Below are 27,771 nucleotides of genomic sequence, written 5' to 3'. Positions count from 1 at the left end.
GGATTGTCCGCCTGTGCGCGCAGTATACCTCATTATTTTGCTTGATTAATTATTTTCTCAATGAATACTATATAGTGTGTTTTAACTTGACGTGCCGAAGAGAACAGAAAGTGCTTCTCTTGTCTACGATGGATGGACTCAGCTTACAAAAAAGTGCAGATTTGTACGGCTTGCCAATTCAATAGGAGATCTATACAACTTCCGTCCAGGTCTCAACAATGTTCCCTTTGGTAAATGTTTTTTGGGAATGCTTCCTCTTCTCCGGACTGTGGCTGAATAAAGACGTAAAAATTTACTTGAAAAAACGTCAAACAACCAAACACGCAGGATACTCAGCTGCACATTCCCAAGTCTATTTGAAGCATTGATTCACGCATATAATCATTGCTTCTTTCCGCACGGGAAAGAAAAATTATTCAAGAACCTTCAACAATACATCGCGCAAGACACACGTACACCCAAAGAAAAATCGGCGAAAAAAAGTCTCGAGCTCGGGGTCTCTCTCATGAAACTCATTTACCAACTCGTAAATCATGAAAAGCTTTTCTGGTACGGACCGAGCACACTCCAAAGTGACGAGTACTCCGCTCGGTTTGCTTTTGATCTCTCGCTCGAGATGATAAGAGGCCACTTCGAAGGCACTCGCAAAGAGAAAAAAATGCGTACGTATATACGCGAGAGAGGACGAGGAACAACGAGCGAATAGACCATTGGCGGATCTCTTTCGTCACTCGTGACTTTCTTGCGCACGCGCTTTATCCTGTGTCCAAATTATCTCGTCCCGTTTCGTCATTCCGTTGAATTACATCTGCCGAGCACGCGCGCCTCTGTAAAAAGAAGTTTAACAGGCGCTGATTCGTGAGTTGAAGGCGGCCTATTCCCGAACGGAAAACCACCTCGCAGTTAATTGCTCGATCAACGACCACCCGCGCGAAAGTCGCAAAAATGTCCGGGTCCGCGCGGCTTTTTCGCGCCCACGAGAGCGCGAGGGCAACTTTCAACGAACTGCGTCACTCTTCGCGTTGGAAAAATTAATCCTCGCGATGCTCGCTGACTAAAACTCTGCGCAACACTCGAAGCGTTTGCCAATTAATGGGCTCGCGGCGGTTTCAGTGGAACTCAAAAGAAAAACGTATACGCGACGAACTCGCTTCATCCCAACATTTGACATACACGCGTAGGGAAGCCCTGCGCCCGTTGCACGTTGTATTGTCTTGATATTAGAATCCGGAAATCGTGGCTATATAGCGTACAAAAGGGGCTTCGATAAAGGAGTGAGCATTCGCCCGCTGATTTCCACGAACGACGACGATTCGATAATAATTACGGAAGCTCGGAGCTTCGGTTACAAGAGGGCGGCACGCGACTCTGGTGGCAAAGGCTACTCGTAGGAGAGGCTGCCCTTGATAATGTGCAGTTATCTCGCTGATTGATTCCGAGACTTCGATCTTTGCGATTCCTACGAGTCTCCTTTTTTTTTCTACGACGGGTAACAATTGGACGGGTTGTCGAGTGGCTTTAAAGTGTGACTGTAAAGTGCATACCGTATTGCTTTGCCCGATATCATATTTGTTCTTGAAGATACATAATAGACGTCGGAAGTTTTCGAATGTCGGAATTATTAATAAAAGTGGTAACGGTCTTATCTTGAACACCTCAACAGTAAAAATAAATTAAATTGACTGACCACTGCAGCTGTAAAAAACAGTATCTTAATTACATACGACAAAATCTTTCCCATGATATAAAAAAAATCTATCGAGCTCGTTCAATTTCTCGCGCGTTTTAACAGTCACTCAACGATGACTCTTATAATACCGCAATAGACGGTCGATATCTCATCTTAGAAAACTCGAATCCCGCGAGAGTCGACGAGCGCAAAAGTATCGCTTTACTCGCGAGCTGCCCCTATAAAAATGCGATATTACAAAACGGCATCGCTCCGCGTTTCGAGTCCATTAAAGCCACAGTGAGAGAGGGAGAGCGGCAATGCATATCCGATGTCCAACATGAGTAAGGTACTCGCGCGCGCATCATCGCTCTCCTTTTCGCGGTCTTTGAAAGCATCCGTGAAAGAGGTTGACGGTCATTGTGTGCTTAGATGCGGAATATCTGAAAGCAATCGTAATATCAAATTCTCCATGAGATTCTTGATTGAATTTTCGGTTCGCGATCTTAATCGATCGAAACGGCTTTGTATTATCTCCAATAATGAATCTGCGATCAACTTTCCTTTCGATTTAAAATTGCTATAACATTGTTTGAGCCACTCAAGAGATTTTCGCGATCGTTTTCCTACGATCGCGAAAAAAAGGAAAGAAAAGATAAAAAGGCCTCTCTCGTGCTTCATTAAAATCGAGATTGAAAAAGCTCTCTCTTGTTAAACTTTCACTCTGTCGAAGGTGAATGAAAAGAGAGAGGGCGTCGAAAACCAGCGGCGCCTCCATAATTCGATATTCATTTTGTCGGACTTACTGACAGTCCCTTTCTAAATTAATTCTGAAAACGAACGCGTGGAAAATCGACGCTGGTGCAGGCAAGGCAGAACGAAGAGGGGCGGGGAGAGGGCGCCACGCAGACGGCGATTAAGCGAACTGAGCATCTAATGTCAATGGATTAACCGTAGGTGGGTGCGTAAAATAGGCTTGTAACGCTTTAATTCCGATTTTCAAGCGGAGCTTACGGCAGTGATTACCGGGCGAGCTTAAAATGCCTATATGGCGCTAGAAAGCACGCGAATCGATCGTAGCTGTAAAATATTTTCACACGCTTCTTTTACCGTGCAAGTTAAAGCGAAAAATGCTCAATAATACGTTTCCAATATCCGTCCGAACAATATGAAAGAACTTTGTTTTCCTTCCATCCACATCGTGTCGTGCAGTTTAAAGCGCACTTCCCTCCGTTTTTAAGAAAATGACAAACTCGGAACTACGGTCGACGGGTCGGATAAAAAAAAAAGAAGGAAAAAAAAAAAACTTTTAATAAAAAAAGTTTGAGCGGGCGCTAAATCACATTCCCCGCCTGCGATGCGCGGGGAAAAGCTCCGCCGCGCGCGATCGGAATGACAAAAAAAATGTATATGACGACCAAAAGAGCGCGATAGCGTCGTCGAGTGCAAAAATGAAAGAAGCCCCGGGGTAATGGTCCGCGGCATTTACGGAAGGTCGAGGAAAGAAAAAAAAAAAAAAAAAGAAGGAAGAAGAAGAGTTTTCCGCGCGAGTGGCGAGGGCTCGAGCGGATATGAAATTTGTCGTCGTTCGTCGCCCTTTTACCAACAGTTTTAACGGAAGAGAACGGATGGTGCTGTTGGCAACTCGATTAGGTCGTCGCTTCATTTTGCCGCATGGTTTATACGCTTGGCTATTGTGATTAATGGCGGCTCTGCGATAGCGCTGCGACAAAGAGACGACCTTTTGATTCCGGACGACCCCTTGAAATAGCGTTGCCGTGAAGAAAAGAAGCCTGGCGCTCTGGAATTTCATATTAACCGTTGTTTGTCTAAACAGGCCGGCAAACGATTTCTGCGTTTGCCGTTTTGGGATTGTGTCTTCATATTATTTTTACGTGAATGTCTGTTGGCTGAATCGCATAGATTGCAAGTATCAATCAATCGAAACATTCTTCACTTCGAAATTTTTCAAGTTAGATAGAGGAACATTCGCTCACAATCGTCAATGAATCTTGAGAAGAACTTGAATTTGTAAAATATAAAGAAGCCGTGCATTATGGAATCGTCTAATTTCGTTTTAAAACTGGTCGACGTTGGAAAGTTTTATTGTTCTCGCCTCGACTGAGTAGATATTGCGGCGTTTTCATTATTATTTTGTAGTAATTTATGACTCTACCGCATAAGTCGAAAATGTTCAAAAAAACCGGAAATGAATGCATGCATTTATTTCGCTTCTATTCACTAAAATTACTTTTAAGATAATTATAAGAAATTTCCTTGTCAATTATCAGTTCTAACTATACAATAACTACTACTTCACTATCAAATGGCACGACAAAAGAAAAATAATTCCAAACGTGAGAATCAAATCGCAAGGTATCGTTTACCTCTTACAAGGCCTCCCAACTTTTAAAAGCGACACATTTCAAGGCCTAATACCGTAACAAAGAAGAATTCAGCATCGAAAAGGAACGGAATATTAGCTCTCACAGGAACACACGAAGGCAAGCAAACGCGCGCGCGCACACACACACACACAGAGCAAGACTCGGAGATTATGGGAAAAGTAGCAGTTAAACAGCCACTCGATAAATCAACACCCACGAGAATGAGAAACGAAGCTCCGGGGAGAGGAAGAAGAAGAAGCCGATAAACGATGAGTCAGCGAGTTTTTGGGAGGACGAGCGCTCGAGCGTGCAGGTAGAATTGCGCCGCGTAACGAGCCGCGGCGAAATTTTTGATGTTGCGCGGACGAAAATACCGCCGCTGGCCTTTATCGGTTCGTTGGATTACGCGCGATCGTCGCGCTGAATCGAGTCCACGAGAGAGAGAGAGAGAGAGAGAGAGAGAGAGAGAGAGAGAGAGAGAGAGAGAGAGAGAGAGAGAGAGAGAATTCAAAACGAATGGACTTTTTCGTGAGGAACGATTACCCGAACGATAGGCGCGTACGAATCGCTGCCGAGAACAGCCGTTGGACGTTCGAATTTGGCATTGGGGGTCGTTCACATAGCGCGTCAGAAGTGCGGGTTGGGTCTATTAATCGCGCGAAGAATGCAAAAAGTAAGGGGGAGGGGTTGTCTATACAACGCGGCACCGCCAACCCCGCGGGGCGCGCCCACATCGCATTCCACTCGCGCGAGCCGTCTTCCCCTCTCCGTTTTTGACTGAAAAATGCCGACCGAACCAGATTGGCTCAGGTATTCGGCCACTTTCGCCTCTCGCTCTTGCCTCGTTAGCTTCGCTCGTCGCTTCTGTTGCGACGGGGGTGTACGACTCCGACGAGAAATAGAGAGCGTGAGAGAGAGAGAGAGAGAGAGAGAGAGAGAGAGAGAGAGAGAGAGAGAAGGACGAGCACTGCGTTCGCATTGTTACAACGCAATCCTCTTTCCTTCTTCCCGAAATGACGATAATTAGCAGTGCTCGGGGTGCGATAAGTGTTATTGCGTGCGAAACTGTTCGTCTGCCTTGACGGTGAATCGATGGGTGTGCGCGCTTAGTCAAAATCAATACGTTAACGCGCGATCGGCAAAGTCATTTCCAACGATCCTCCATTTTAATTCAGACGCGCGATCTGCCCGTGCGAGGTACCAGCGTCGGCGCAAAAAAAGAGATAGAGAAAACGAACTGCTCTCTCTCTCTCTCTCTCTCTCTCGAGGCGTCTTCTGTTTTCTATCCTCCCTTTCGCTCCTTCTTCACCCGCTCTCTCTTGCCAATTAAAAGCGAACCCTCTCTCCTTCGAAATACTTGTCTAATCGAAAAACCCAAACAGCTTCGAACTTCACAGCCGCTAAAGGTTAATGGAGTGACGATTCGGCTATACATTCATGCGATGGGTGTGTCATACAAAGAAACATCGTAAGATGCATTTATTAGCTCGCATTGTATTGAATAATATCATCCGATCGATCAAACTTCTTAAAATTATTGTACCCTTAACATTTACTTTTTATTTTTAGCGATCGTCTCAACTTGAGATAAATTGGTTTAGGTACGCAAAACTTTCCTCGGCATGCACAAATTCGGATATAAAAAGGTCGACGGAGTGCTTGGATTAGGTCACTATGTTGAATAATAAACGTCGGTAAATTATTGAATTTTATCGCACGTGCACGAAAGCCGTTAAATTATTCAGCGGAAACTTTGCCTCAAATATTAAAAACTCCTACTGAATTTACGAAGGCACAAAGTAACGACAAAACTTAAAAAAAAAAAAATTATAAGAAGAACGAGTTGGATGAAGGAACTTGCGTAGCTTCTCACTTAGGTTCTTGTCCGTAGCGCGACATACACGCGTGATTTCTCGGCGAAAACCATATCGGATTTCCGAAATTGACCAGCCGAGCGAAAAGAATACACGCTACCAAAAAGGGTATTCATGAAAAAATAAAAAAAAAAAAAGAAACAACAAACAAAAAACGAAGAAATAATTTCTTCTTTCGACTATTTCGTGTGGGTGGGGGAATGAATTTCGCTTTTTCTCGTGATATCAAAGAGGTGAACAAAATAATTTTTCTTTTTAAGCACGATGAAACGCGAATAAAAAAAAACGTGCTGTTTCTTTTTTTTTTTAGTATGCGGAGAAAAATTTTTGTTGAAATGATTTGTAAAAAGAAAAAGTAACATTGATATTGTGCTGGTGAAAGGGCAATAAAACCTTTATACCCCAAGTAACCATTTCGATACAAATTTTTTCGTTGGCTTCATTTTTTCCTTTTCCTACGACGCTTGGCACGTTCGACGGCTGCAAATACTTAAAAGATTTTTGCCGAGAGATGATATTGCACCACTTTCTCAACGCACTTTGCGATTTTTACATTCATTCTCACGCAAGTTTACCCTTTTACTCTCTCTTTCTCTCGCTTTCTTTCTGTAAAATGTCTCCACTACTTTTTCTTGAGCGAAAAGCTAACACAATGCCGGTTGCAGTCGGCTTTCCGATAAAAGCCTTGTTTCCTTCGCTGTAGTAGAAAAAGGACTCGGCTACGAAAGAAAACGTTGCCCAAGCCCGTTTTCTAAAGCAACACAATCGTCTTCGTAATTGTTGAGATGCAAGTACGTGCAAGGCTTTTGTGTATTTTTGGGTTTTCTTTTTCCTTTTACGGGGTAAAAAATCTTTGTACATTGAATGTTCACAAAGAAGGATGTGTAAGTACTAGTGCTTTTCGGCTGTTCGAGATAATGTGAAACAGTTCTTGTGGAAATGTTTGAAGAAACGAAAGTTGCGAAATCAACTTGCTCGGAATTTCTATGGGCAAGTTCGAATTTTATTACAAGAATATGATAAGTCGTAGAATAAAATAATCGTTGATGTCAATATCAGAAATGCCAATTAAAAAGAAATCACTCGAGTTTTAATCGACGAAACAGCAGCTCGTTAGAAAGAAGTAAATAAAGTATCGACTACAAGGTGATTCCATTCACAAGTATTTGCACCGCATATCGTTCGACAACTTTCGGAAAACTTTCGTTCGCATACGCACCTGAAGTTTTAACTAGGCTGACTTCGGAGTCTCGGCAATGACCTTGGAAGAAAAAAATGCACCGTGCTACAATTGCCGGTCGGCGAACGGACGAAGCTCCGGGCTATCAGTCGCGGCGGCCGTCCGCACGAAAAGCCCAGACGTGTACGTAGCTCCGAGAGTATAAGGCGCACTCGAGCGAAATGCAGAAAGGATATCGAGAGAATACATGCATAAGGAAAATCACGCGGGAGTATTAATCAAGTGTCGAGAGGGGGGCAGGGGGAGAGAGAGAGAGAGAGAAAAGTCGGTCCTTCTTTTTCCCTCGACCTCGGTGTGTTCCGCACGGCAGGTTCAACATCCCTTGGGCTGCTATCGCTCCGCGGAATTTATGTGCTTTTCGCCGTCGTGTTCACGAATGCCCCGCGAATAAATAGCGCGCCTGTCATAACTTTGATAAACCGCGCGCGCGCGCGAGCCATGCGGAGGACAAGCCGGATAACGCGCTCGCGGGCCGAGGCAGGCTAACGACAATTGTCCAATTAAAGCCGCGCGCGCGTTTACTTGCCAATAAGGAGCTTTTTCAGAGAGGAGTCGCGTGGCGCTCGATCGCTGGCAATTTTCAATCGGCCTCACTCCCTCTTGCTCTCTCCATTTCCTTATGTTCCACCGCGTAGATATACGGGGCCCATTTCCAGGAGGCAGTCGCGATTAAACGGCGCTCTCCGTGATTCGCCCGTGTCGCCTCGAAGCCCTCGTTTGCTCTATTCCAGCTCCGTAGATTGCTTCTTCGCCTCTCTCAACTTGCAAATCGTTCGCTCGAGCGCCGCGCTGTGCTCTTTGTCCGATAAGACTTTTTTCACGGTCCGTTCGGTCGTTTTCGACAGTCCGTTCGCGCAGTTTCAATTGACTTTCATGCTCAATGTGTAAACACGGCAACATTGCCGTGGGTCGAATACATCGTTCGCCAGCGTCGCGCTGAAATTAACAAAGCGAACCTTTCGTGCTGCCATTTACTCGCAGTGCAATGATCGCATTTGGTGTATCTGTTTACCCAGTAGAGTGCATCGTTTGCGTAATTAACGTCGATCAGTTATACTCACTCGTCGTACATTAGCAGGATGATCGGTCGAGTGGTGCGTGTAAAATATTTTATCTGCAGGGTGAAACTGCCACGGCAACATTTCAAATCAAGCGAACGGTTGTTTTGCAAGCTTTCTCGCGCCGAGAACCGATCATCGCTCCGATGAAGTCGAAGGAAATCTCCGAGATCGACTTGGATGCGCGGCCGCGGGGACGTACGTGCAATAGAAATCCAGAGGCAGGCTCGAAAAGCCGTGAAATCGCTTTCGCGCGTACACGGCCACAAAAGCACATTGATATTTCAGAAGGCGCTTTCAACGGACTGGCAGGGGATCCGACTTGAAAGCGGCTGAAGTCGACTATCGATCCTCGCGCGCTAGAAAAGGCGAAGCCTCTCCCGGACTGCTTTTCAGCGGCGGGCGCGAAAAATATTACGCGGGATACGCATCGACGATCGGTCGGTGCTACGGTGTCAACGAACCGCTTCAATCGCGCGTTATAAGTGTGAGAAATAAAGAAGAACGGCGAGAAAGAGAGAGAGAGAGAGAGAGAGAGAGCGAAACGAGGAGAAGCTGGACGAACAGCGAGAGAGGAGAAATGAAGAATCTGCCGAGCTCTCAAACAAAGATAAAACGTGCATGAAGTCGACGTGTGTGTATGCGCGCGCGCGTGTGTACGTGTGCGTTGCGAGGCGAGGCGGAGGATGATGCTTGCCTTCTCGATGATACACGGCGAACGGGCCGCGTAAATTGCTCGCTTGCCCCGTTTCGCGAGCCTTAATTGTGCCCGTGCGTCTGCGATTAACGCAGTTTCTTCCATTTTCAGCGCGCAGTCTGCCTGCCGATCGAAGAGAGCACCGCAATCCTTTCGAATTCGAAAGGCGCCGATGGTTAATTGAGTTGCCGAGTGACGATTCATTCGTCGAATTTGCCTATCAGGTCTAATAAATATTTTCATTCCAGAGGAAACGAAGGAAGAAAGCGTCGCGAGAAGAAGGAGAAGAAGAAAAGAGAGAGAGAGAGAGAGAGAGAGAGAGAGAGAGAGAGAGAGCGCGAGCATCGTCCCACCTGACACTTTAACCTATAGTCAATCGACAGCAACGCAGCAGGCCCTATTTCAACTGGTCCATCAAGACACACGCGCACGCACACACGCGCTCGGGGAAGAGGACTAAAACAAAGCCGCTTTTGGCGGCGTTCGGATGAGTCAAGCTTCTCCCCCGCTCGCTTGGCGCAAAACCCGTTCGCCCCGTAATTACAATATTACGTGTATCGATAATGAGGCCCAAAGAGGCCTCTCCCGTAGGAATGCTGCTGCTGCTGTTGCAGTAGGTATACACACACGGACATGGACACGGACACGCAGCTAACAGGTTTTTCGGGGGCCGCCGCACGCAAATCGCCGCCGCTGCAGCCGTCTTGTGCTCTCCAATTAAGTGCGCCCGAGGAATTTTCGACCTAATTTATTTTGGAAATTGGAGTTATGACGTTCGCGCCTCCATCTGCTCTGAGCCCTTTCAGTTTGTTCTTCTTCGTTCTTTCTTTCTACCTCTTTTTTCCTAGCTCTTTTTTTTTTGTTTTTTTTTTATTTTCTCAAGAGCTGTCTCTTGAGCTTTATGAGCGTTGAAGGTGCGACGGGTACTCGTGAATGGACGTACCTCGATTTTTTATCTTTTGGTTATTTGACACGCGAGAGAGGAATTTCTATGCGCGTAAAAGAGGAATGCGTGGATTTCGTTTCGTTTGCTGAGAGTAGCGCGGAACGCTATTTTTCAATTGTAACTGCGAGATTAAAATCTGGCAACGGGGCCGTCTATTGGCGTACGTGAAGTGCGTTGTTTAAATATTGTAAGAAATATGTGCGACACGCGTGTTCATTTTCCGGTAAATCTCTGAAGTTCCCGAAAAAAATTGATAGAATCTTTCGACGAAAATTCATTCGCTTCAGAGGCTGGGCTGGCATGCCGGAATCGAAATAAAATTCACGAATGGAAAAAAGAATTGGCCGGATAATTCATGAGAATTCACAAGATTGAATTTATCGATCGCAATTTCCCATCTCAAGTTCCGATTCGACGCTGGCACGTCCGGAGCTGACTGCAAATCGCGCGTTATAACGAGCATCGCGCGCGAGTCGTCGAATTCGACCGAAAGAATTGGCTTCGACGCGACTACACGCGTAAGCGAGAACAAAACCGATCGCCCGGCGCGAAAGAGAACGGGAAAGAAAACCAAAAGGCAAAAAAACAAATGAGCAAGCTCTGGCGGTGTGCGAAGTACATCATCGTCGGCTCTCCCACCCACGCATATTTCCTGCAGCCTCTCATTGTTCCTATCACGAGAGTCTTGTTTTACCTGCGATCGGAACTCCCCCACGCGCGAGTGACTCGCCAGTTATTTGCGGCGAGGGAGGATATTACTGCGCAGATAAACTCGACGACATTCCGGAAATAGCTTTGTTATGTGCACAAAGGGGGAAGACTGGAATTTCGAATTGTTAGTTAGCTCGCTTAATTGTGGCTTCCCTTTGAGCTCATTTTCAAGTTTAACCTACTTCGTTAAGGCATTTCACTCTTGCGCTCTCTTCTTTACTGCTTAAACTTCGGCGGGGAATAAGATTTGAGAAAGTTTCAGGACGAAAGGGGAAGGGGAGGCTGGCGAGATTAGCCTTGCACGACCTTGGCTGCGCGAATCATATCGAGCATTTTACGCATCTCGGTCGATTAGCCAATCTACCGATTTGACACTTGGCTGTCGAATAACGTGACCGCATCATTACGACGACGACCGACAAATTTTCGTGTTCCAGTAATTTTGGAAGCTCAATCGCAATAAAGCACGTACGCGTGACCTGCAAATTGTGCACTCCGTCACACCAAACGAGCTTTCGTTAAATCGACGAGTCTCGAAAAGCCAAAAATCAGCAGGTACAGGTATCATGCTCTCTCTCTCTCTCTCTCTCTGGCTGGCAAAGTCGTGCGATTCGCAGCGCGCAGTGGCCGCTGCGCGAGATCAAGAATGCAGCTCTCCTCTCTCTCTCTCTCTCTCTCTCTCTCTCTCTCTCTCTCTCTCTCTCTCTCTCTCTCTCTCTCTCTCTCTCTCTCTCTCTCTCTCTCTCTCTCGCGCGCGCGCTACACAAAAGAACGAAAAGCTCTCTGGGAGCCAAGAAGCAGCAGCCAGCCAGCAACCATTGAAATCCGAGAGAGAGAAGAAGGCGGCGGTAGACCAGCAGGCGGGACCCCCACTTCTCTCTCATTCTCGGCAGAGAGGAATGCGCGCGGCGCACCGAAAATATCAGGACCCCTCGTATAAATTACGCGATGGAGCTGCGATTCGCCACGCGCATTGTACGACGAGAGAGCGGCGCCTAATTTTGCGGCCCGCGCCTCTCCGCTGATTTTTATGGGAGGGGGGGGGGGGGCGAAACTCTCGCGCGCGAACTCGTCGCGACAGATCCAAATTCGCGCGTGGAAATTGGAGACGACGAGAGTTTCGCGGTACTTCCAGATGAAACATTCCTTTCTTTCCGCGGAGGGGTCAATTAGATTCGGCTGCGCTGCGAGACAATGGACGCTAACGACGCGGCATCCGCGAGCAATTAGATATGATACATGCTTGAATGGGTCGTTTGCCCAGGCGACAAATCGCTCTATATTTATCGGCAAGGCGGCGGCAGGCGGCGGCGTCCCGAAAATACCAGGAGCGCGCCGGCAGCAGCACGGGTCATTGATTCCGAGACAGACCGAAGCAGGCAACGTGCCAATGCCTCTCTCTCTCTCTCTCTCTCTCTCTCTCTCTCTCTCTCTCTCTCTCTCTCTCGCTTCGGACGTCCTCGCATTTTTTGCAGCTCCTCTCTTTCCTCCCCGTTGGCCAAGTCGGGCGTCGACTTTTCCCGGGACACGACGCGCTCGGGGCGAGATTTTTCTTCGAGCCTCGGATCGCGCGGTAGACGGATCAGGTGCTGTATACGCGCGCTCTCCCCGATTCCGCGCGTCGCTCACGCTGGCGGACCCATTCATCTCTCGGTGCACGTCGGCGGTGGCTGCAAGTCGACGATTATATCGAGCGCGCTGTGCTTGGAGCGTGGCCAGAGAGCTTTCGAGCAGGAGAGCCTTGAGATTGCGCGAACGAGACTCTCGCCGAGGGAGAGGTGGCAAAAGCGAACGGCCAGACGAATGACTGATCGCTCGCGATTCGTTGCACCCGTGCTGCTGGCTGTGATGTTCAGCCGAGTGCTCTTGCGACCGTTGCGATGGTGGCTGGACAAGACGCACCGGAAGAAGCGGCGTTGTCGAAGAATCCTGGAAAACAGTTGCTCGATTCGTCCGGCGAGCAACGCCGAGAGTAGAACATCGAGTCGGGCGGCCAATCGAACTCGCGAAGCACCCTTCGGAGGCGGATTACTTGGCGCTGGAGCTCCGTGGAAATGCAAGTGAATCGCGGAGCTGGAACGCGCGGCCGGAGGTTCCGCTTGAGATTGGGCCTTGTTTCCCTCGATTCGCGCATTCAATTCCGAGTAGGCGTGCCGCGCACGTCGGCGCGTCCAGTCCGCGCGGCGCGCGTACCGAGTTGCCAATGGCTCGGTGATTTGGTTTTGGCGAAACGATTCTATTGGCGCGAGGGACCCTCAGCGAACCGCGCGCGGCTCACTGATGTAAATTTGGCACGAGAGAGGGCGCAAAAGGGGGAAATAAAAATGGATAATTTATAGCGACGTTTTACGAGCTCCTGCGCCCTGCGCCCTGCGCCGCCGCCGCCGCCGCCGCCGCCGAGAGCGCGCGCTCTCCGCCGAAGATTCCGATCGCGAGATTAGGGGCATGCGAGTCCGCATGCGAGCAAGAAGAAGAAAGAGAAGAAGGAGAAGATCCAGCGACGAGCCGGAGAATGAGAATGGCCGCGCGCGTGCCCGCGAGTGAGAGAGGGCCCCGAATTCCTCCGCATAACTTCATTCAACAACCCGAGCGACTCTCTTTCTCCGCGAGTGCGCCTTTTTTTTTCCTCCTCCGAGCTGCCGTTGCGACTGTGTGTGCTCTCGCGTGCTCTTCGCTTGCTTTCCCCTCCCACGCTTTTTTCGAGGGACAGAGTCTTATCGGAGGCTGCCTTTTTATCGCTTCTGCGGTGAGGATGCAGCCCATCAGAGAAGTACCATGAAATGCTACGTTATTTAGAGGGTATTACGTAATTGTGAGATTCCTCAGAGGATTTCGTACGACAATTGACAAACTGCTGAAGCATTTGGATTTTTAAATTGTCGTTTGGTCAAACTTCCATTCGAGCGTCAACAAACTGCTTGTTTCTTTCTTTTCCTAGGACCCACGAAACACAAGAAACACGAAACGTCACGAGCGCGTTTGCAGCGTGGCAATCGCATCAACTCGAGAAGATAGCAATCGACTCGAAAACTCATCTCCTAGCAGCAGCCTCAGCAGCAGCAGCAGCAGCAGCAGCAGCAGCAGCAGCCAGTCAGTTTATCGGTCAATCAGACCGAAATCTGAACATAGACAGTGCATAGAGATCCCGAAATAAGGCCTAATCTCAAAACGATCAGAGCGAGAGAACGCGCGCTACTTCCCGAAACTCAGGACTCAATTAGTAAGCTTTACCCCTCCCCATTCCGCCCGCCCCTCTGCGTCTAATCTCACGTTAGCCTGTCTTTTTTACTGCATTATCGCGATGGCGATGGGAGGACTTAGGCTCCCTACGACATAGTAGAGTATTACACCGTTTTTAATGGCTGATCGCACGCGCCGTTAAGTTTCTTTTCCTTCTCTCGCTTGCTAATTTTACCGTTGCTGGCAACAGTAGTGCGCCCGCGTGGTGCGACAATAGAGAGTGATATATTTCTTTTTCTTCTTTTCTCGTGGGTGGTCGCAGCCGACGAAATTCCTTTGTTGTCGGTCGGTTTTACAGAGGGGAAACAACATTCGTCCGAACTAACGCTTTTGGTGAAAGGGAAAACTCTCGAGTACGGACTATTTTTTAAACGGAGTTCCGTCGAGGATTGAGCTGTAGAAAGCTTATTTTGATTCAAAATTCTCGAGAAAAAAAAAATGCTCCTCGATCACGCGAAACTCTGCCGCGCGTGTAGCGGACTTTCAATCTAAAGAAGAATGAGGACTTTGAATTTTTTCTGACACTTGGCGCGCGCAAAAGTTGAATAAAAAGCGAGAACAAAATGAAGACGCTCTTTGGCGGTTAAATTTAGGGCACGAAACCAGGACAATGTACTTTTCGAAAAAGTTTCGAATCTAAACGCACGAGGCTTTCAAAGCGGGTGGCTTATTTGCATACTTCGTAAACTGCTTTAGCGAGATTTTCAAGGTAACAGTCCGACTTCGCTGAGTAAGACGCAAACTTTTGAAGGAAATCTAATAGACTTGTAAATATCTCGACGAGCTGATGCAAAGTAATGAACGGTAGTAGTTGAGTTAAGAATTGTGGTTACGATCTTACGATTCAAATGAGACATGTAATTACCAATCTAGCAGTTGACAATAATTCAAGAGATATCCAAAGAGGTGTTATCAAGATGAAAAGTTCAAATGATTGCAAAAGAGACTATCCATCCAGCATTCCTGAATGTAATTAGCATATAAAAATATTTCGATTGTCTCGAAAGTATTAACTATAATTCTCGCGACATAAAAGTTTTTGCTGTCGAATAATTCAGTACAGCGAAAGTGCCTTAAGTAGAGGAAAAATCCGTTAAAGCAAACGTCGCAATTCTATTCCAAAGCCCTAACCGCTTTACCGAGACTTTTTCTTTCTCGCTCATTCCCGTGACCGAGACGGAATAAAAGGGTCGTTTTCCATGGGATCACTGGTCTAAAATTCCTTTTTACTTTCCGCTTCACACGCGGGAATCCAAGCGCGAGCTTCTACTTTGCGCGCGTATCCATTATGCGAGCCCGCGAATGGTGTCTTTTCCCCACGCTTTAATCGCGAAACGGAGAATGAAAAAACAAAAAAATCTCGATCCTCTTCTCAGCAGCGTCAAATAAGTCTCGTTACGGGAGCAGCCCTCGCTACGCTTGGTAGCAGAGTACTCGTCAAAATTCAATTTGAGGTCCCGTCGGGAAGTTACTGCATTGGAAAATATCCGGCATCGAGAGAGAGAGAGAGAGAGAGAGAGAGAGAGAGAGAGAGAGAGAGAGAGTTCGCCGTCTTTTGGCGTAAAGTAGATAGTGAAATCAAGGGAGGGATTGATTTGAGTTATTTAAAAACCCTGCGAATTTTTTTTTCTCGAGTTGTTGCTGTTCTTGAGTACAGTTGTTTAATCGCTTTTTTCGTGCTGTGGATCGAACGCCTTTGGAAAGTTCCAGTGCCACGAGGGGCAATTGACCGAGTTACGTTTTTGTCTGCGCGAAGCTTATGATGATGGCTTTAGCTGCATTGACGACTTCGTCGAACTACTTTACTAACTTATAAGTACCATCATCTCGAAAACAAACGAAAGATGCCGCACAGCTGTATGAGTTGGTTGTCGCTTTATCCAACAAATTTGGCTTTGCATCATCAAGGTGTCACGTAGTTTTCTTTTTATCTATGATATTTATATCAGAAATATGTTTGTACGAAAATAATTCAAACTGATGCTTTCAAGTAATGACGCATATCTCTCAAAGCTTCGTAGGTATGTCGAACGATATGTCCTTACATACTTCTGTGAAGATAAATTTATGGTCTCTTCACAAAGTGATAATCACATCTACATAGTGTGTTCAATGAATTGAAATGTATGTTAATAACTCTTCAATGAACAACCCGATATCATATAAATTTGTAGATGACTGCATACATGTAAATTGTTTGGTTGCAATATCTAATAAGTTAATATTATCCAATAATAAGAATCTCCATTGATCTGAAAACGGCACGTTTCACATTGAACACTAATTACCTGCTAGCTGCTCTTTTGAAAAGAAAAAAAGACTCAGAAAATATATTGACGCGATTCCAACCGCAGCAAAAGTCCGCGTTGAATTTGGAAAAAGAAGAAATCCGACGCAGATGACGCGGAAAGGGAAGTCCGATGAAAAACGCGGCCAACGAACAGCCGAGAGGATCGAGTCGTAAATCGTATGCGCGGTCGGGCCGCTCTCGCTCGCATTCGATTCCTTCTAATTTAATTCCGATCCCATAAGGATCGGGCCACGCGAAATCGCAAGCGTTTCGCGGAATCGGAGCGCTAATGCAACCATTCGTCGGTTTCGAGCCTGTGGCAAGTGCTAGAACGGGATGAGGAGAGAGAGCCAATAACGCCGCCCTTTAAGATCTTTCGGAGGCCTCCCGTTCCGACAAACGCACGAACGCCTCTTTTTCCAAGAGGGACGCGCTAACTGCGATTCATTGATCGGCTCCGAATTCGGTGTTATTAAGATGTGCTAATGTTAGCCGAGTTAGCTCTGCTATGCCATATCTATTAAGATTTTTTTTCTTCTTTAATTTTCTTCGCTTTCCGATATTCTTTTAATCGAACTCGCGCCACATCCGTGCACACGATACACGCCAACATTGTTCTCTGTAATATGGGCCCTCGGCGTATGCATTTCTCCAATAATGATCGACACGAAGTGACGCAGTGCTATAAACGTAAAAAGGAAAATTTGCATAGCTCCTGGCGAAATTGACCGCAGCAGAGAGCCTGGGTCTTCTCGATTTGGCGTACCCGCAAGCGGGAATAGCATCGCGCCCGTCAAGGTAACAATCCTTTCGTAACGCAAACACAATACGATAACAGTAATCAAGCCTCCTAAAGGCCGGCGAGTGAAATGCAAAAGCTTTTCGCGCGCGGCAGCACGCATTTACGTAATCATCTTAATTGCGCAAAAGCGGCATTTAATTAAATGAAGCCGCTCGCTCGCTCACTCGCTCGCTCGGTCTGCCGTACCGAAAGTCTGGGCTCGTACAATTTAACCGCGCGCGCCGCATTCGCGAACGGCACTGTAATCCACAGCAGAATGCAAAAAAGCAGAAGAGTAATAAGGGCTTTTGGCGTTCCGCCGTTGGCGAGAGCTGCGCGAAGATAAGCTCATTCGCAGGTCAGACGGCCAAGTGGACAAAGAGGCGTTAATTGAATGTCTTTGTCGGGCGTTGCGCGGCGTTGCGGGGAAGCTTTTTAGTTTGGCGCGCGCGTGATTAAGGGGGACATTCTTTCGGATCGTAAACGGAGGCTAGCCCTCGCTTATTTGCTCGGCGTCGGGAACTCGTCGAATACGGGACGCTTCGAGCAATTTGTCGGGAAATTTTCGAGCCTTTGCAACAAAATAGCCGCGCTGTTAATTAAACGCAAACTCGGCTGGCAAAGCCGACCGAGAAATGGCGAACTGACGCGACCGCAGGCTTTTCGTTTTCCTTTTCTCTTCGCGATTCCTTCGGCGTTATTACTGTTTTAACGTTTCTCGCTGCAATCTCCGGATTAATACGTCAAGTAGAGAAGTGAAAGACGAAGAAAGTCAGCGCGCAAGTTTTCGTATTCGAAACGTAGATTTGCAAGCTCTTTTCCCCGGCCATTCCGCCCGATAAACAAGTTGGCTGAAGAACGATACGACCGCGTCGTAAAAAGGCCAACTTTTCATTCCTCTTTGAAAGTTCATTGAATCGCGAGCGCTGGCAGCAGTGAGCAAAGTGTACAAGTTTCCATGTCCCCCTTGCTGCCGTACAACCTCGTTCGCACTTCCGTCGCGCGTGAACTTGCAAGCACGACTAATTGTATAAACGAACCAAGCCATTATCCTCTCTCTCTCTCTCTTCTTCCCCGCTGACGCTACGCGCAGACAAGAGTTATTATCCCGTACACTTTCTTGTTGCTTTAGAATTACAATGTCTCATTATTATTCGTCGCGCCGACAACGTCGCTGGCAGCGTTGAGAGATGCGGCTCTAAAACTTTTCGACGAAGGTGAGACGAGGGAATCCACTTTCGAACGTTGTTTTTCTCTTTGAATTACCTGCTTTGTTTGATTATTTTTTCCCGTTCCCCCATTGGTCGGCTCATCTTAAATTGATTTATTACCGACATTATTTATTTATTTATTTCTCTTGACGTCCAACCAAAACAATAGCTTTCATTTAATAAACTCAAAGTTAAATCACAAGAACAATTACGAAAGCAATGGAGTGCTACGGCAATTTCTAAGCTAGCAATAATTATATATGCGCTATTATTTCCTAAACGGCCCGATGACACGTGCCAATGATTGGAGGTAAAACCATGCCCATTAGATTTAGGCTAATTGCAGTTTTCGACAAAAGCTATTGTGCTCAAAACGCATAAATATCACCCCAGGGCTCAAAAAATCACACTCCTTATCCCGCGCTTAATTAACGGTTCAATTAATAGCCGAGAATCAAAACTCGCTCTCGGTCGATAATGATCTAGCATAAATCTTGTAATTATGCAAATCGAATGCATTGACAAGGGATAAAGAAAGCCGCGAAGCAAAAAGAAAAAAAAAATCAAATAAAATAAAAGAAAAAAAAGAAGGCGAAAGAGAGCGAGCAGCACACACTCGGCGTAATGTTCGCACAATGGGCGGCGCGTTGTTCGCCTCCTTTCCCACCATTGTGCACCGTACGCCCGCGCGAGTCACACACACGCGCGCACGCGCGCACGCACGCACGCACGCACGCACGCACGCACGCGGGCGCGTGCAGCACGAAAAGAAGAAGACGAAGGAACAAACGCGATGGTCAGCGCCACTTGGAAATTATCGGCTCTCCGCTCTTCTGCTCTTACGGGCTTCAAGCAAGCAGCATACTTGTTTCGCTTTTTCTCACTTTGCCGCGCCGCTGCTTTTAATTGATCTCTTACGTGGCTGGCCTTTTTCTCTTCGACATGACGCTTGTTAGAAGGCCTACCTAGGCATCGACGTTCCTTTTTGCTCGGCGTCGATGTAATTTTTATTTGCCCGCGGGGGATTTATTATCGGCGCATTCATCTTCGGAATTTCGCTTCAAAGTTGCGCGAGAAGAAGTTGATGGCGAGCGCGGATAGCCATTGGGTGGTTTCTTCCTTTGGCTGCCGCGCCGACTTCAAGGCGGCACACCATGACTCCAGTCGATCAACAAATCCGAATCATCTCGATCACTTTGTCGAAATGAAAATTGCGTTTGCCGATAGTCCATAGGCATGGCTAAAATGTTGATCGGGCTTCCAAAACTATTCCCATTATTTTGATAACTCGAACGCGTTGCCGCTCGCGCCTCGCAGCCGTTCGCGCAGCCACAAAGCCATTAATCAATAAAACGCCAAAACTCTCTAGGCTACGTACAAACGAGGCAGCGGCAACGCGAAAAACCGATACCCCGCGCGCGGCCCAAGATACCGATGCGCGAAAACTTTGGAGCAGAGAGGCCGACAACTTCGCGGGCTGCACGATCTATCGTCGCGAGCTGCGGCGCAACGATCGGCACGTCAAATACCACTAAAACAGACAAATAATTGGATTGCGCGGTCATATAAATTAACTTCAATGCGTAATGACGTTGTCGCCGTAGAGGCGAAACCGATATTCATGAATTATTCAAGGTATGTTTGCGCGTGCATTATGTGGATGAGAGGAAGCATAATTTCATGCGAATAACTGTGATTACGCGCGCGACTCGATCGAGCATTAATAGATTTGCGATACGATGTCATTAGGATGGTTATATTCGAATCGAGAAAGTGAAATAGCCAACGTCAAAAATCATGTTTGCAATAGAGTCGCGGCTGCTGCGAATGATTTTTTCGATGATCGACTCATTGTTTATCCAGCTGTTGTACCAGGTAACGAGTGATTGTTACGCGTTTGCGTCACGGCATTTGATTATAATTCACAAACACGACGAGCGTTCGACTCAACGTGTATCCGGTTCTTTTTTTTCTTCCGCTTGGCGTTTCTCGACATAATTTTCGATGCTACGCGGGATCACCCCGTCAGCATATTTATTCGCCTATACAATGGACTTCTCGAGTATTATATTCGTGCCAGAACAACTGGTGCAGCGTAAATGACAATAGGCGTAAAAACCACACGTAAACGCCATATGCGCGCTAAAAGAAAAAGAAAGAAAAAACTGAAAATGACGGCACGCTGCGGCAATCGAAATTGGCGCGCAAGCGAAATTTTCGAGCCGGCGCGTATGTAGCAGTACAATGGCGCGCCTCGAAAAATAAAGAAGAAAAGGGGAACCTCAAAGAAATTTTCTACGAAAAACCGATCGCAATATTCCCTCGAGAGCGAGAGAGAGAGAGAGAGAGAGAGAGAGAGGAATCTGGCCGCGCGATCGCGCTTTTGTGCACCGAGCGAGAGCGAGAGAGAGTGCAGCCCAGCGAACCACGATGACTAACGAGCGAGTCTGCGGCGACGCTGAGATGAATAATAATGAGAGCGTCTTGTGGCCCTTGGGAAGCACACACGTACACACACTCCAGCTGTGGGCTCTCCAAATTTGGATGGGATCCCTTCTCTCGCGTTGGAATTTTTTCGGCGTTTTTCACGGTCGCCCTCTATATGTACCCCGGAACTTTTTGATGGAATTTTCGGCTTTTAATCTCTGATGGATTTCTTTTCTCTTCGACGATTTTCAGAGCGTAACTGATTATATAATAATTCGATCGGGATCGAGATTAAACACTCGTTTCGGTGTTTCCGTCTTTTGCTCTCATTGCTGACTTCTAGTTTTCCTTATTGTGTTATGGCGCGAATATACGGCTTGAATATCCCGTCCGATATGTGATTTCACGTAACGCGATTTCTCGAAGAGCTCATTAGTCATTGAAACGTCAATCGGCATTTCCAATGAACAAAAAACAAACAATGGAATTACCTGCCACGTGATAATGACGCAAGTCTATACAAGCCTGCTCCGAACACGCGGGCTCACACGGTGTGCGCATGGCACTAAAGAAAGCATCGCTGAGCTGCGAGAGTGTCAAATCTATATAATAGCCAGGGGAGGGGCTGTATCGTTGGCGCGTAAAATCGGCGCGACAAAGAGACTTGGAAAAGCACTTAGCGCCGAATAAATCTATCAATTAATTCGCGCACACAAGGAACGAACAAATTCTCCGTGGGCATTCGTCCGTCAAATCCCCCTCTTTAGATCTTTTTTTTTTTTCTTCCTCTCGGGGGAATTGCAGTCCCGGCGACAAGCGGCTCAAGAGCGAGAGAGAAAACGGCGACAGGAAGAATGTGGGCCGAGGGTTTATAGACCCCCTGCCTGCGCTCAAAGTTCAACAGGTATGGAGTCGCTCTTTCTTTCTTCTATGGAGGCGAGGAGACCACACGGAAATGTTCTCGTAGCGAGCAATTTTTGTGTTTCGTGGAAACACAAAAATGCACTCTTTGTCGCACTGACTATGCGCGTAATATCGATTTGTTGAGCAAATAACGTGTAAAATTAGAGGGCTTCTGACCTTTTCTTCGAGTGACGGTCCCTTCTCCATCGCGTGCATCACGGCATCCGAAATGCGACTGTCTAAATGTCGCACTGCCTTTTCAACATTTAGGGCTAGTGGATCGTTGTGTCCGTCCACTGCCACGACTAGACGCTCTACTGTCTCCACGTACTCTGACCAAGCGAAGTCCAGCTCCGAGGCCGGTTCCGTCAAACAGCCCCTGTGTTGCATACAGTTTTTACATTTGCATTTCTTTATTTTCTTTTCAATTAGTGAGTAAAGTCTACTTGGTTTTGTTATCGAATCAATGGTTACAATAGCCGTATACTTGCTCTTTTTATGACTAAGTGTGTATAGAAATAGCATTGAATCATTGAATAATTCGCATGAGAAACCCAGTTAAATTCTATTCGGAAAGCTACGAATATCAATAACAATGAAACTCGGAAATTCTATATGTAATTACAAAATAACATTCGATATCGGAACGCTGCTGAGCTCTATATTTGCATTATTATTGAGTGACCTACAAACAGATTTACAAAACGTACCTCATAACATTGGTACAGAAACCACGGCACGGCATGACATCATGAGCAACAGCCCGACATTTGGGACAATGAGTCATCCTGAGCAGCGCCTTGTAGCAGGTTTCCTGCTGCACGCTTGTCCCCGCAAACAGTACCCCGTCAGTCTTTTCCAACACGCTCTTGCCCAAAGTCAAGGCCTGTATCAACACCCTCGTCGCCTCCAAACTTTTACTCAAGGACTGTCCAATTTGCTTAGGAATGTCACCGAACGGCTCGATTTCGTCCATCGTCTTGTACAAGCAGCTCTTGAAGTTTTCCGTGAAGTCGACGTCGTGCATCGGGTTAATCGCTCGATGATAGGCTATCGGGAAGAGTTTTTGGAAAAATTCAGCGAATCTGTCGTGCAGCTGCTCCTGCGTCAATGGCTGCTGCAGATTTTCGGCCGTGTTCGGTGGCGACACGTAGTCTACGATCGCTTGATAAAGATTCGATATGGATGGTTTGCTTTGCACAGCCATCGCGCGATACACCTGGTTGAACAGCGTCAGTGTTTTGTTCTCCGATTGACGGGCAAGCATTGTCACGGTTTCTGTAACAGAAACAAAAACAGTTTGCGTTTTAATGTCGTTTCGGATCAAAAATGGCTCGTCCATATTGGCATTGCACTTTCAATCAATTATTTCGTTTGTTACATTACGTAAGTCGCATATTACGCGACGGTTCCTCGTTTCGAGTGAAAGCTCGTGAGATAACTAGGTCCATAGCTCGTGTTACATTAAAAAGGAATACTGCACAGACAGGACACACACGAGAGGCAGTCCGTGTGCGTGTTAAACAAAACAAAAAAAATATCAAACGCGTAGATTTATGTCGAACGGATGGGACTCATTTCCGGCTAATTATCAATTAACCGATACTTGTGTTATTTTTTTCGCGTCAATTATCAAGCTTCATTCAAGCCGCTGAAAAAGAAAGCCAAATCTTTACTTTCGATACAAATCTCATTGTCTCTGTCACTTTTTTCAGTTCAATTTTGCCAGTCTGTCAATTAGAAATGTTATCAGCAAGTATATTATCGATTCAAAAGATTATTAATCGTAAATTTATTTCAAAAATTAAACTCATTTGTGATCACTTTGTCGTGAAGGCAAATTCGGTTCATTCGCTTTTACAAATGGATTCTCATTCAAATTCTCATTCATTCCGATATCGTGACACTCCATACACGAAAATGTTTCTACGCCAATCTAACTATCGCATTCGATGTTTAACTTCAGCATATGCGTCTAATTTACTTTTGGTTTTGCGTTTAGTTATTTAAAAGAAAGGAGATCTTGCGACTAAAGCTGTGACCTCATAAGTGACGATTTAATAATGTCGCACTTGGGGCGTGCAAGATGTAAACGATAGAAACACGCAAAAAGAATTGCGACTATGTGTTACTGAATTAGTCCGAAAGAATTCCAGACGCAGACTGTCGTATAGCCGGGCGCACAGTCCGTCTGTCCCTCACCAGTCGGATCTCTATTTCGAGAGCACAGTTTGTCTTTAATTATTTTTTGCCATCGACCGATGTAATCAGCAAATAAACTGAACAAATAAATGAGTAAATATCAGGATTTTCGAGCCGTCCTTCTCCGAATATATTTTCGGTTTATTTTCATTATGACTTGAACTTTGAGCTGTTTCCGTTGAATAGAATTGCGGAGGCATATAATTCTTTTCACCTATTCAAATTCAATGTTAAGTCATTAATGGAAAAATACGGTAATAGTAGTAATGCGTTAATAACTGACGTCAATTTGAACAATAGGCTGTTCTACGGTATATTACATAAGCTTATAGCTTATTATTCAAGTTATATCAATTTCAATAATAAGCAGTAAGGCTCGACTACTGATAACGGTATTTGTACTCTTTGGAACGAAAGAAATATCTCATACACTAACTTTTCTCAAATACGTACAACACATGTCATAATTCCATTAATAACGGTGATATAGCTAAAACAAAAAGACACAAAAAACGTAATTTGATCTTACTTTTGCACTTTTTAGGTAAAAAATGTAATTTTTCCAGACTTATAAAAGAATCATTAATTAACATTATTGGCAATATATTGAGCGGCTCGAACAATTGGTTATTATCATCTTGCCTTACCATTTTCGGCTATTACGATACAAGTACATTCAGTCAAGTATTTTCTAATTGTAAATTTTGATAAAAATTACAATGTTTCAAACTAAAATGTATATTTCAGATTATCGACGATAGTTGAAAACGCACTCAGTTACTTTGAACCCAATTGATAAATACAAATTAAATTGATTGACTTTCAATGTTAAACCTGCAAGATTACGTTTTCGACGTGTATAATTATTCGGTGAGAAGAGCGATGATTATGAAACAATTACAAATTTGCTCGTTGAGATTAGTAGTATTTATTTAGAATAGGGAATATCTCACGGTATCAAAAGAGCTTCCTACTAGAACGATGTTACCGTTATCTATGTGAATCGTTTCCTTTTATTCCATTTATTTATCAAAGTAAGTGTTAACAGTGGCATAAATAACATTACAACGATTCTTATGTGAAATTCATTATATTGTTTATTCAATTAGAAATCAGGGCTATTTTTTTATTACAATACGTCATATTCGCTCGGAATATGCTTATTGGATAACTTATAACCAAATCCATTGGATTAAATACACAAGGAAAACTTATTATCTATTTGGCCGATGTACTGAAATATTTAGTTTTATTTTTAATAAATACTATACCCCTAAACTTGCCGCTCATGTTATTGTATGTGAAAACAACGCTAGGCGATGAAAAAAGCAGTACCAAAGTGCGGTCGCCCATTTAGGCACTAATAGTGTTTCTAAACTGAAAATTCATTATCCAATTACATCAATTTCCATATCCAAATACTAATAAATCGAATAAAAAGAAAATGAATACAGAACAACACAAAACTGCTAAAAGATTTTAACATAATATATTATTAATGTTGTTAATTTATTGTGTTAAGAAATTTTTAAAACTTGTAGAATGTATACGTACTAAAAAAGTTAATCATACCTATGTATATTACAATATTGTAAATAGAAGACATTAATTCATAAGTTGTGAATAATCATGTATTGTAAATAAATATTTGGAAATAAAATTTACCACAGCCTCACACTGGTAAATTTTTACTTCGGTAGAAATATTGTTGTAATATTAATTTATATGGTCAATAAAAGATAATTATTAATATTATAAATAAATATTGAAATGCGCCTATACATAGATATCAATCTTCCTCGTCTTTTAGGCTGATTCGCGTTTTATTCATGTTATCGAGATAAGCGTCACTTGTATTTGAAATTTTTTTCCGGTTTAAAGATAAACTCACGGTTGAGAAATATTATTACCGCGTTCGCGAGGACGCTGGTTAGCCTTGCTGATCATCAGAGCATACATCTCTGCAACACACCATAGTATTTATCTCTTGAAATATTATCATAATATTCTATCAGTTATTATAAAAACATTTTAATGGATATTGCATCGCAGCTGACACAAGATTTACAGTACTATACGCATAGATGACAATAGTTTTGTTATCATTTCAAGTGAAGCGTAATGATCTAAAGTGACAATTGATATCAGCATGTATTTATTGAATTTGACATTTAGACACACGAAGAATAGCATTAGAGATGGTATATAAGAGGCTACAAATTCTGCTCAGTTCAGTGTACTTGATCATTTATTAGTAAAGAATATGAACTTCTTAATTACGGGACTACTCTTGTATTGTGGCATTGCTGGTACATACTCGAACGTTTAATAAGCAATAGTTGTAGTATTATTTTTAACTATAAAAATATTATTTAGTAGCACATTAAATCGTTCAGATAATATAAATTCCGAAACAATAAAATAGAAGCCGCAAATTGTTTTCATTCTACTAAATCAACTTAAACATAAACTTAAAAGTTTTCTTATGATATCTTAGGAACTTGTGACTTTTAATAATATAGATTTTATCTTAGAATTTAGTTCTTATATAAATAAATATTAATATTCACAGTTGGCAATGGTAAGCTGCGAAATCGCATAGCTAACCAAGGCGAAGTAGCGTCAGATGGGGAATTTCCTTATCAAGTATCAATTCAGTGGGATTATCCGGAAACCCACATGCACATGTGTGGTGGTTCGCTTATTTCGACAATCCATGTGCTAACAGCAGCTCACTGTTTTCAAGAGGACATTGATGCTGGTGCGTTCTCGATACCTGTTAGTGTCGAAGTAGGTTCAACAGTTATAGGACAAGGACAGAGGTTCGGAATCAAAAGAGTATCATACTATGCTGGTTACGGGAATCGTTTGTCAGGAAAATCAAACGAAAATGACATCGGTGTGGTCCACGTAAGTTTTTACGTAAATTAATTTAAAGTTTTTTTAACTTGATATTGATTTCATGTGGTTTTATATTAAAGCTTTCATCGCCCGTCACAATCTCAAGTACAGTGGCTACAATAAACTTGCCAGCACCCTATACACCGGTTCTTCCACTAACTCCAGTAATTCTGACTGGTTTTGGCACTTGGTACTTTGGAACTTCCAAGGTATCAGGTCCAATGTCACCAGTGCTCAAGAGATTGGATGCTGTGATTGTATCCACAACTGAGTGCGATCAATATTATAAGGAAAAAATGGGAAGTTACGTGAGTTCTGATAAAATTTGCGCAAAGAGAGGGCCAGGATATGGCGCGTGCAGGGTAACTATTTTTAAAAGATTTTTATTTAATCACCCCATAAATATCCAAATAAATCTATTATTTTTCAAATGCAGGGTGACAGTGGTGGTCCCCTAGTAGACAGCACGAAAAGCATAGTCCTTGGTGTCGTCTCCGGCGGCGATGCAGAGTGTTCTAACGGGCAACCAGATACCTACACTGATGTATCCCAATTCATTCCCTATATTTATGAAGAACTATACTATGTCCCAGGGACTGTTAATCAACATCCAGCAATCAATATAGAATGGTCTATACAGCAAAATTCAATTCCAACAAACCAAATTTATTTGTCTCAAAACCAATATCCTACATATTGGTTGGGATACCAATAATCGTAACTCTTAGCGAACGGATTAACAAACGCTGTAAATTCTTAGATTAATAACTTATGATTGTGATATAATACTTTTTCTTCTACCTGATAAAATTTCTTTTTATAAATACGTATATTTTTTTATTATTAAGAAATAAAATCAAGAAAAAATTATCTAAATGGTGATGCAATGTTTAAATAAAACTTTTAAATTTCTTTTTTAATGGCACTTGCTGTCTACGGAAAATTGATTCAATTAAGAGAAATCCTGTTAAAATTAACAAAATTAATGTATTTGTTTTTATTCTTAATTTGTTTTGCGTAAAAAGAGGAAAAGTAAGGATAGAATCGAAGATTTTCAAATACTGCAAGTAGAAAAATGGCGTATTCGCTTCTTAAACGTAACGTAGATGAGTTCGAAGTCAAATCTTTATCTTTGAAATAAACTTTGAAATATCTAGTTATAAATTTTAAACAAGAAAGATCTCATTTATTCACGAATAAAAAAATGTTATCAAGAAATATTTTGTATAAAGAT

The 27,771-nt window shown here is 44.3% G+C and overlaps 2 protein-coding genes across 2 annotated transcripts in view; one reads left to right on the top strand and one right to left on the bottom strand.

Annotated features, from left to right (window-relative positions):
- The window catches only part of LOC131671304 (division abnormally delayed protein), a 93,109-nt gene that overhangs the window by 31,913 nt on the left and 33,425 nt on the right, over positions 1-27,771 (bottom strand). The window contains exons 3-4 of the mRNA XM_058947639.1: positions 22,145-22,712; positions 21,612-21,813 (exon numbers count right to left, since the gene is read on the bottom strand). Coding sequence (XP_058803622.1) covers positions 21,612-21,813; positions 22,145-22,712 — 770 coding nt within the window. The remainder of the gene's footprint in view (positions 1-21,611; positions 21,814-22,144; positions 22,713-27,771) is intronic.
- LOC131671306 (clotting factor B-like) lies at positions 5-27,771 on the top strand. Its single transcript, XM_058947641.1, has 4 exons — positions 5-230; positions 26,209-26,546; positions 26,618-26,899; positions 26,974-27,771. The coding sequence occupies exons 2-4, from the start codon at positions 26,316-26,318 to the stop codon at positions 27,250-27,252; spliced, it is 792 nt and encodes a 263-aa protein (XP_058803624.1). The 5' UTR covers positions 5-230; positions 26,209-26,315; the 3' UTR covers positions 27,253-27,771.

The sequence above is a fragment of the Phymastichus coffea genome, unplaced genomic scaffold (genome assembly GCF_024137745.1).
Source record: "Phymastichus coffea isolate CEN01 unplaced genomic scaffold, Cenicafe_Pcof_1.1 PCOF00123, whole genome shotgun sequence".
NCBI lineage: Eukaryota > Metazoa > Arthropoda > Insecta > Hymenoptera > Eulophidae > Phymastichus > Phymastichus coffea.
Note: the sequence above shows the minus strand (reverse complement) of the source record. Positions and strands in the feature narration are given on the sequence as shown.

Excerpts from the sequence above, each read along its gene's own strand:
- LOC131671306 (XM_058947641.1), top strand. The coding sequence starts at position 26,316 with ATGCACATGTGTGGTGGTTCGCTTATTTCGACAATCCATGTGCTAACA. Across the intron at positions 26,547-26,617 it reads ATGACATCGGTGTGGTCCAC|CTTTCATCGCCCGTCACAAT; the intron begins GTAAGTTTTTAC and ends TTTATATTAAAG. Across the intron at positions 26,900-26,973 it reads CAGGATATGGCGCGTGCAGG|GGTGACAGTGGTGGTCCCCT; the intron begins GTAACTATTTTT and ends TTTCAAATGCAG.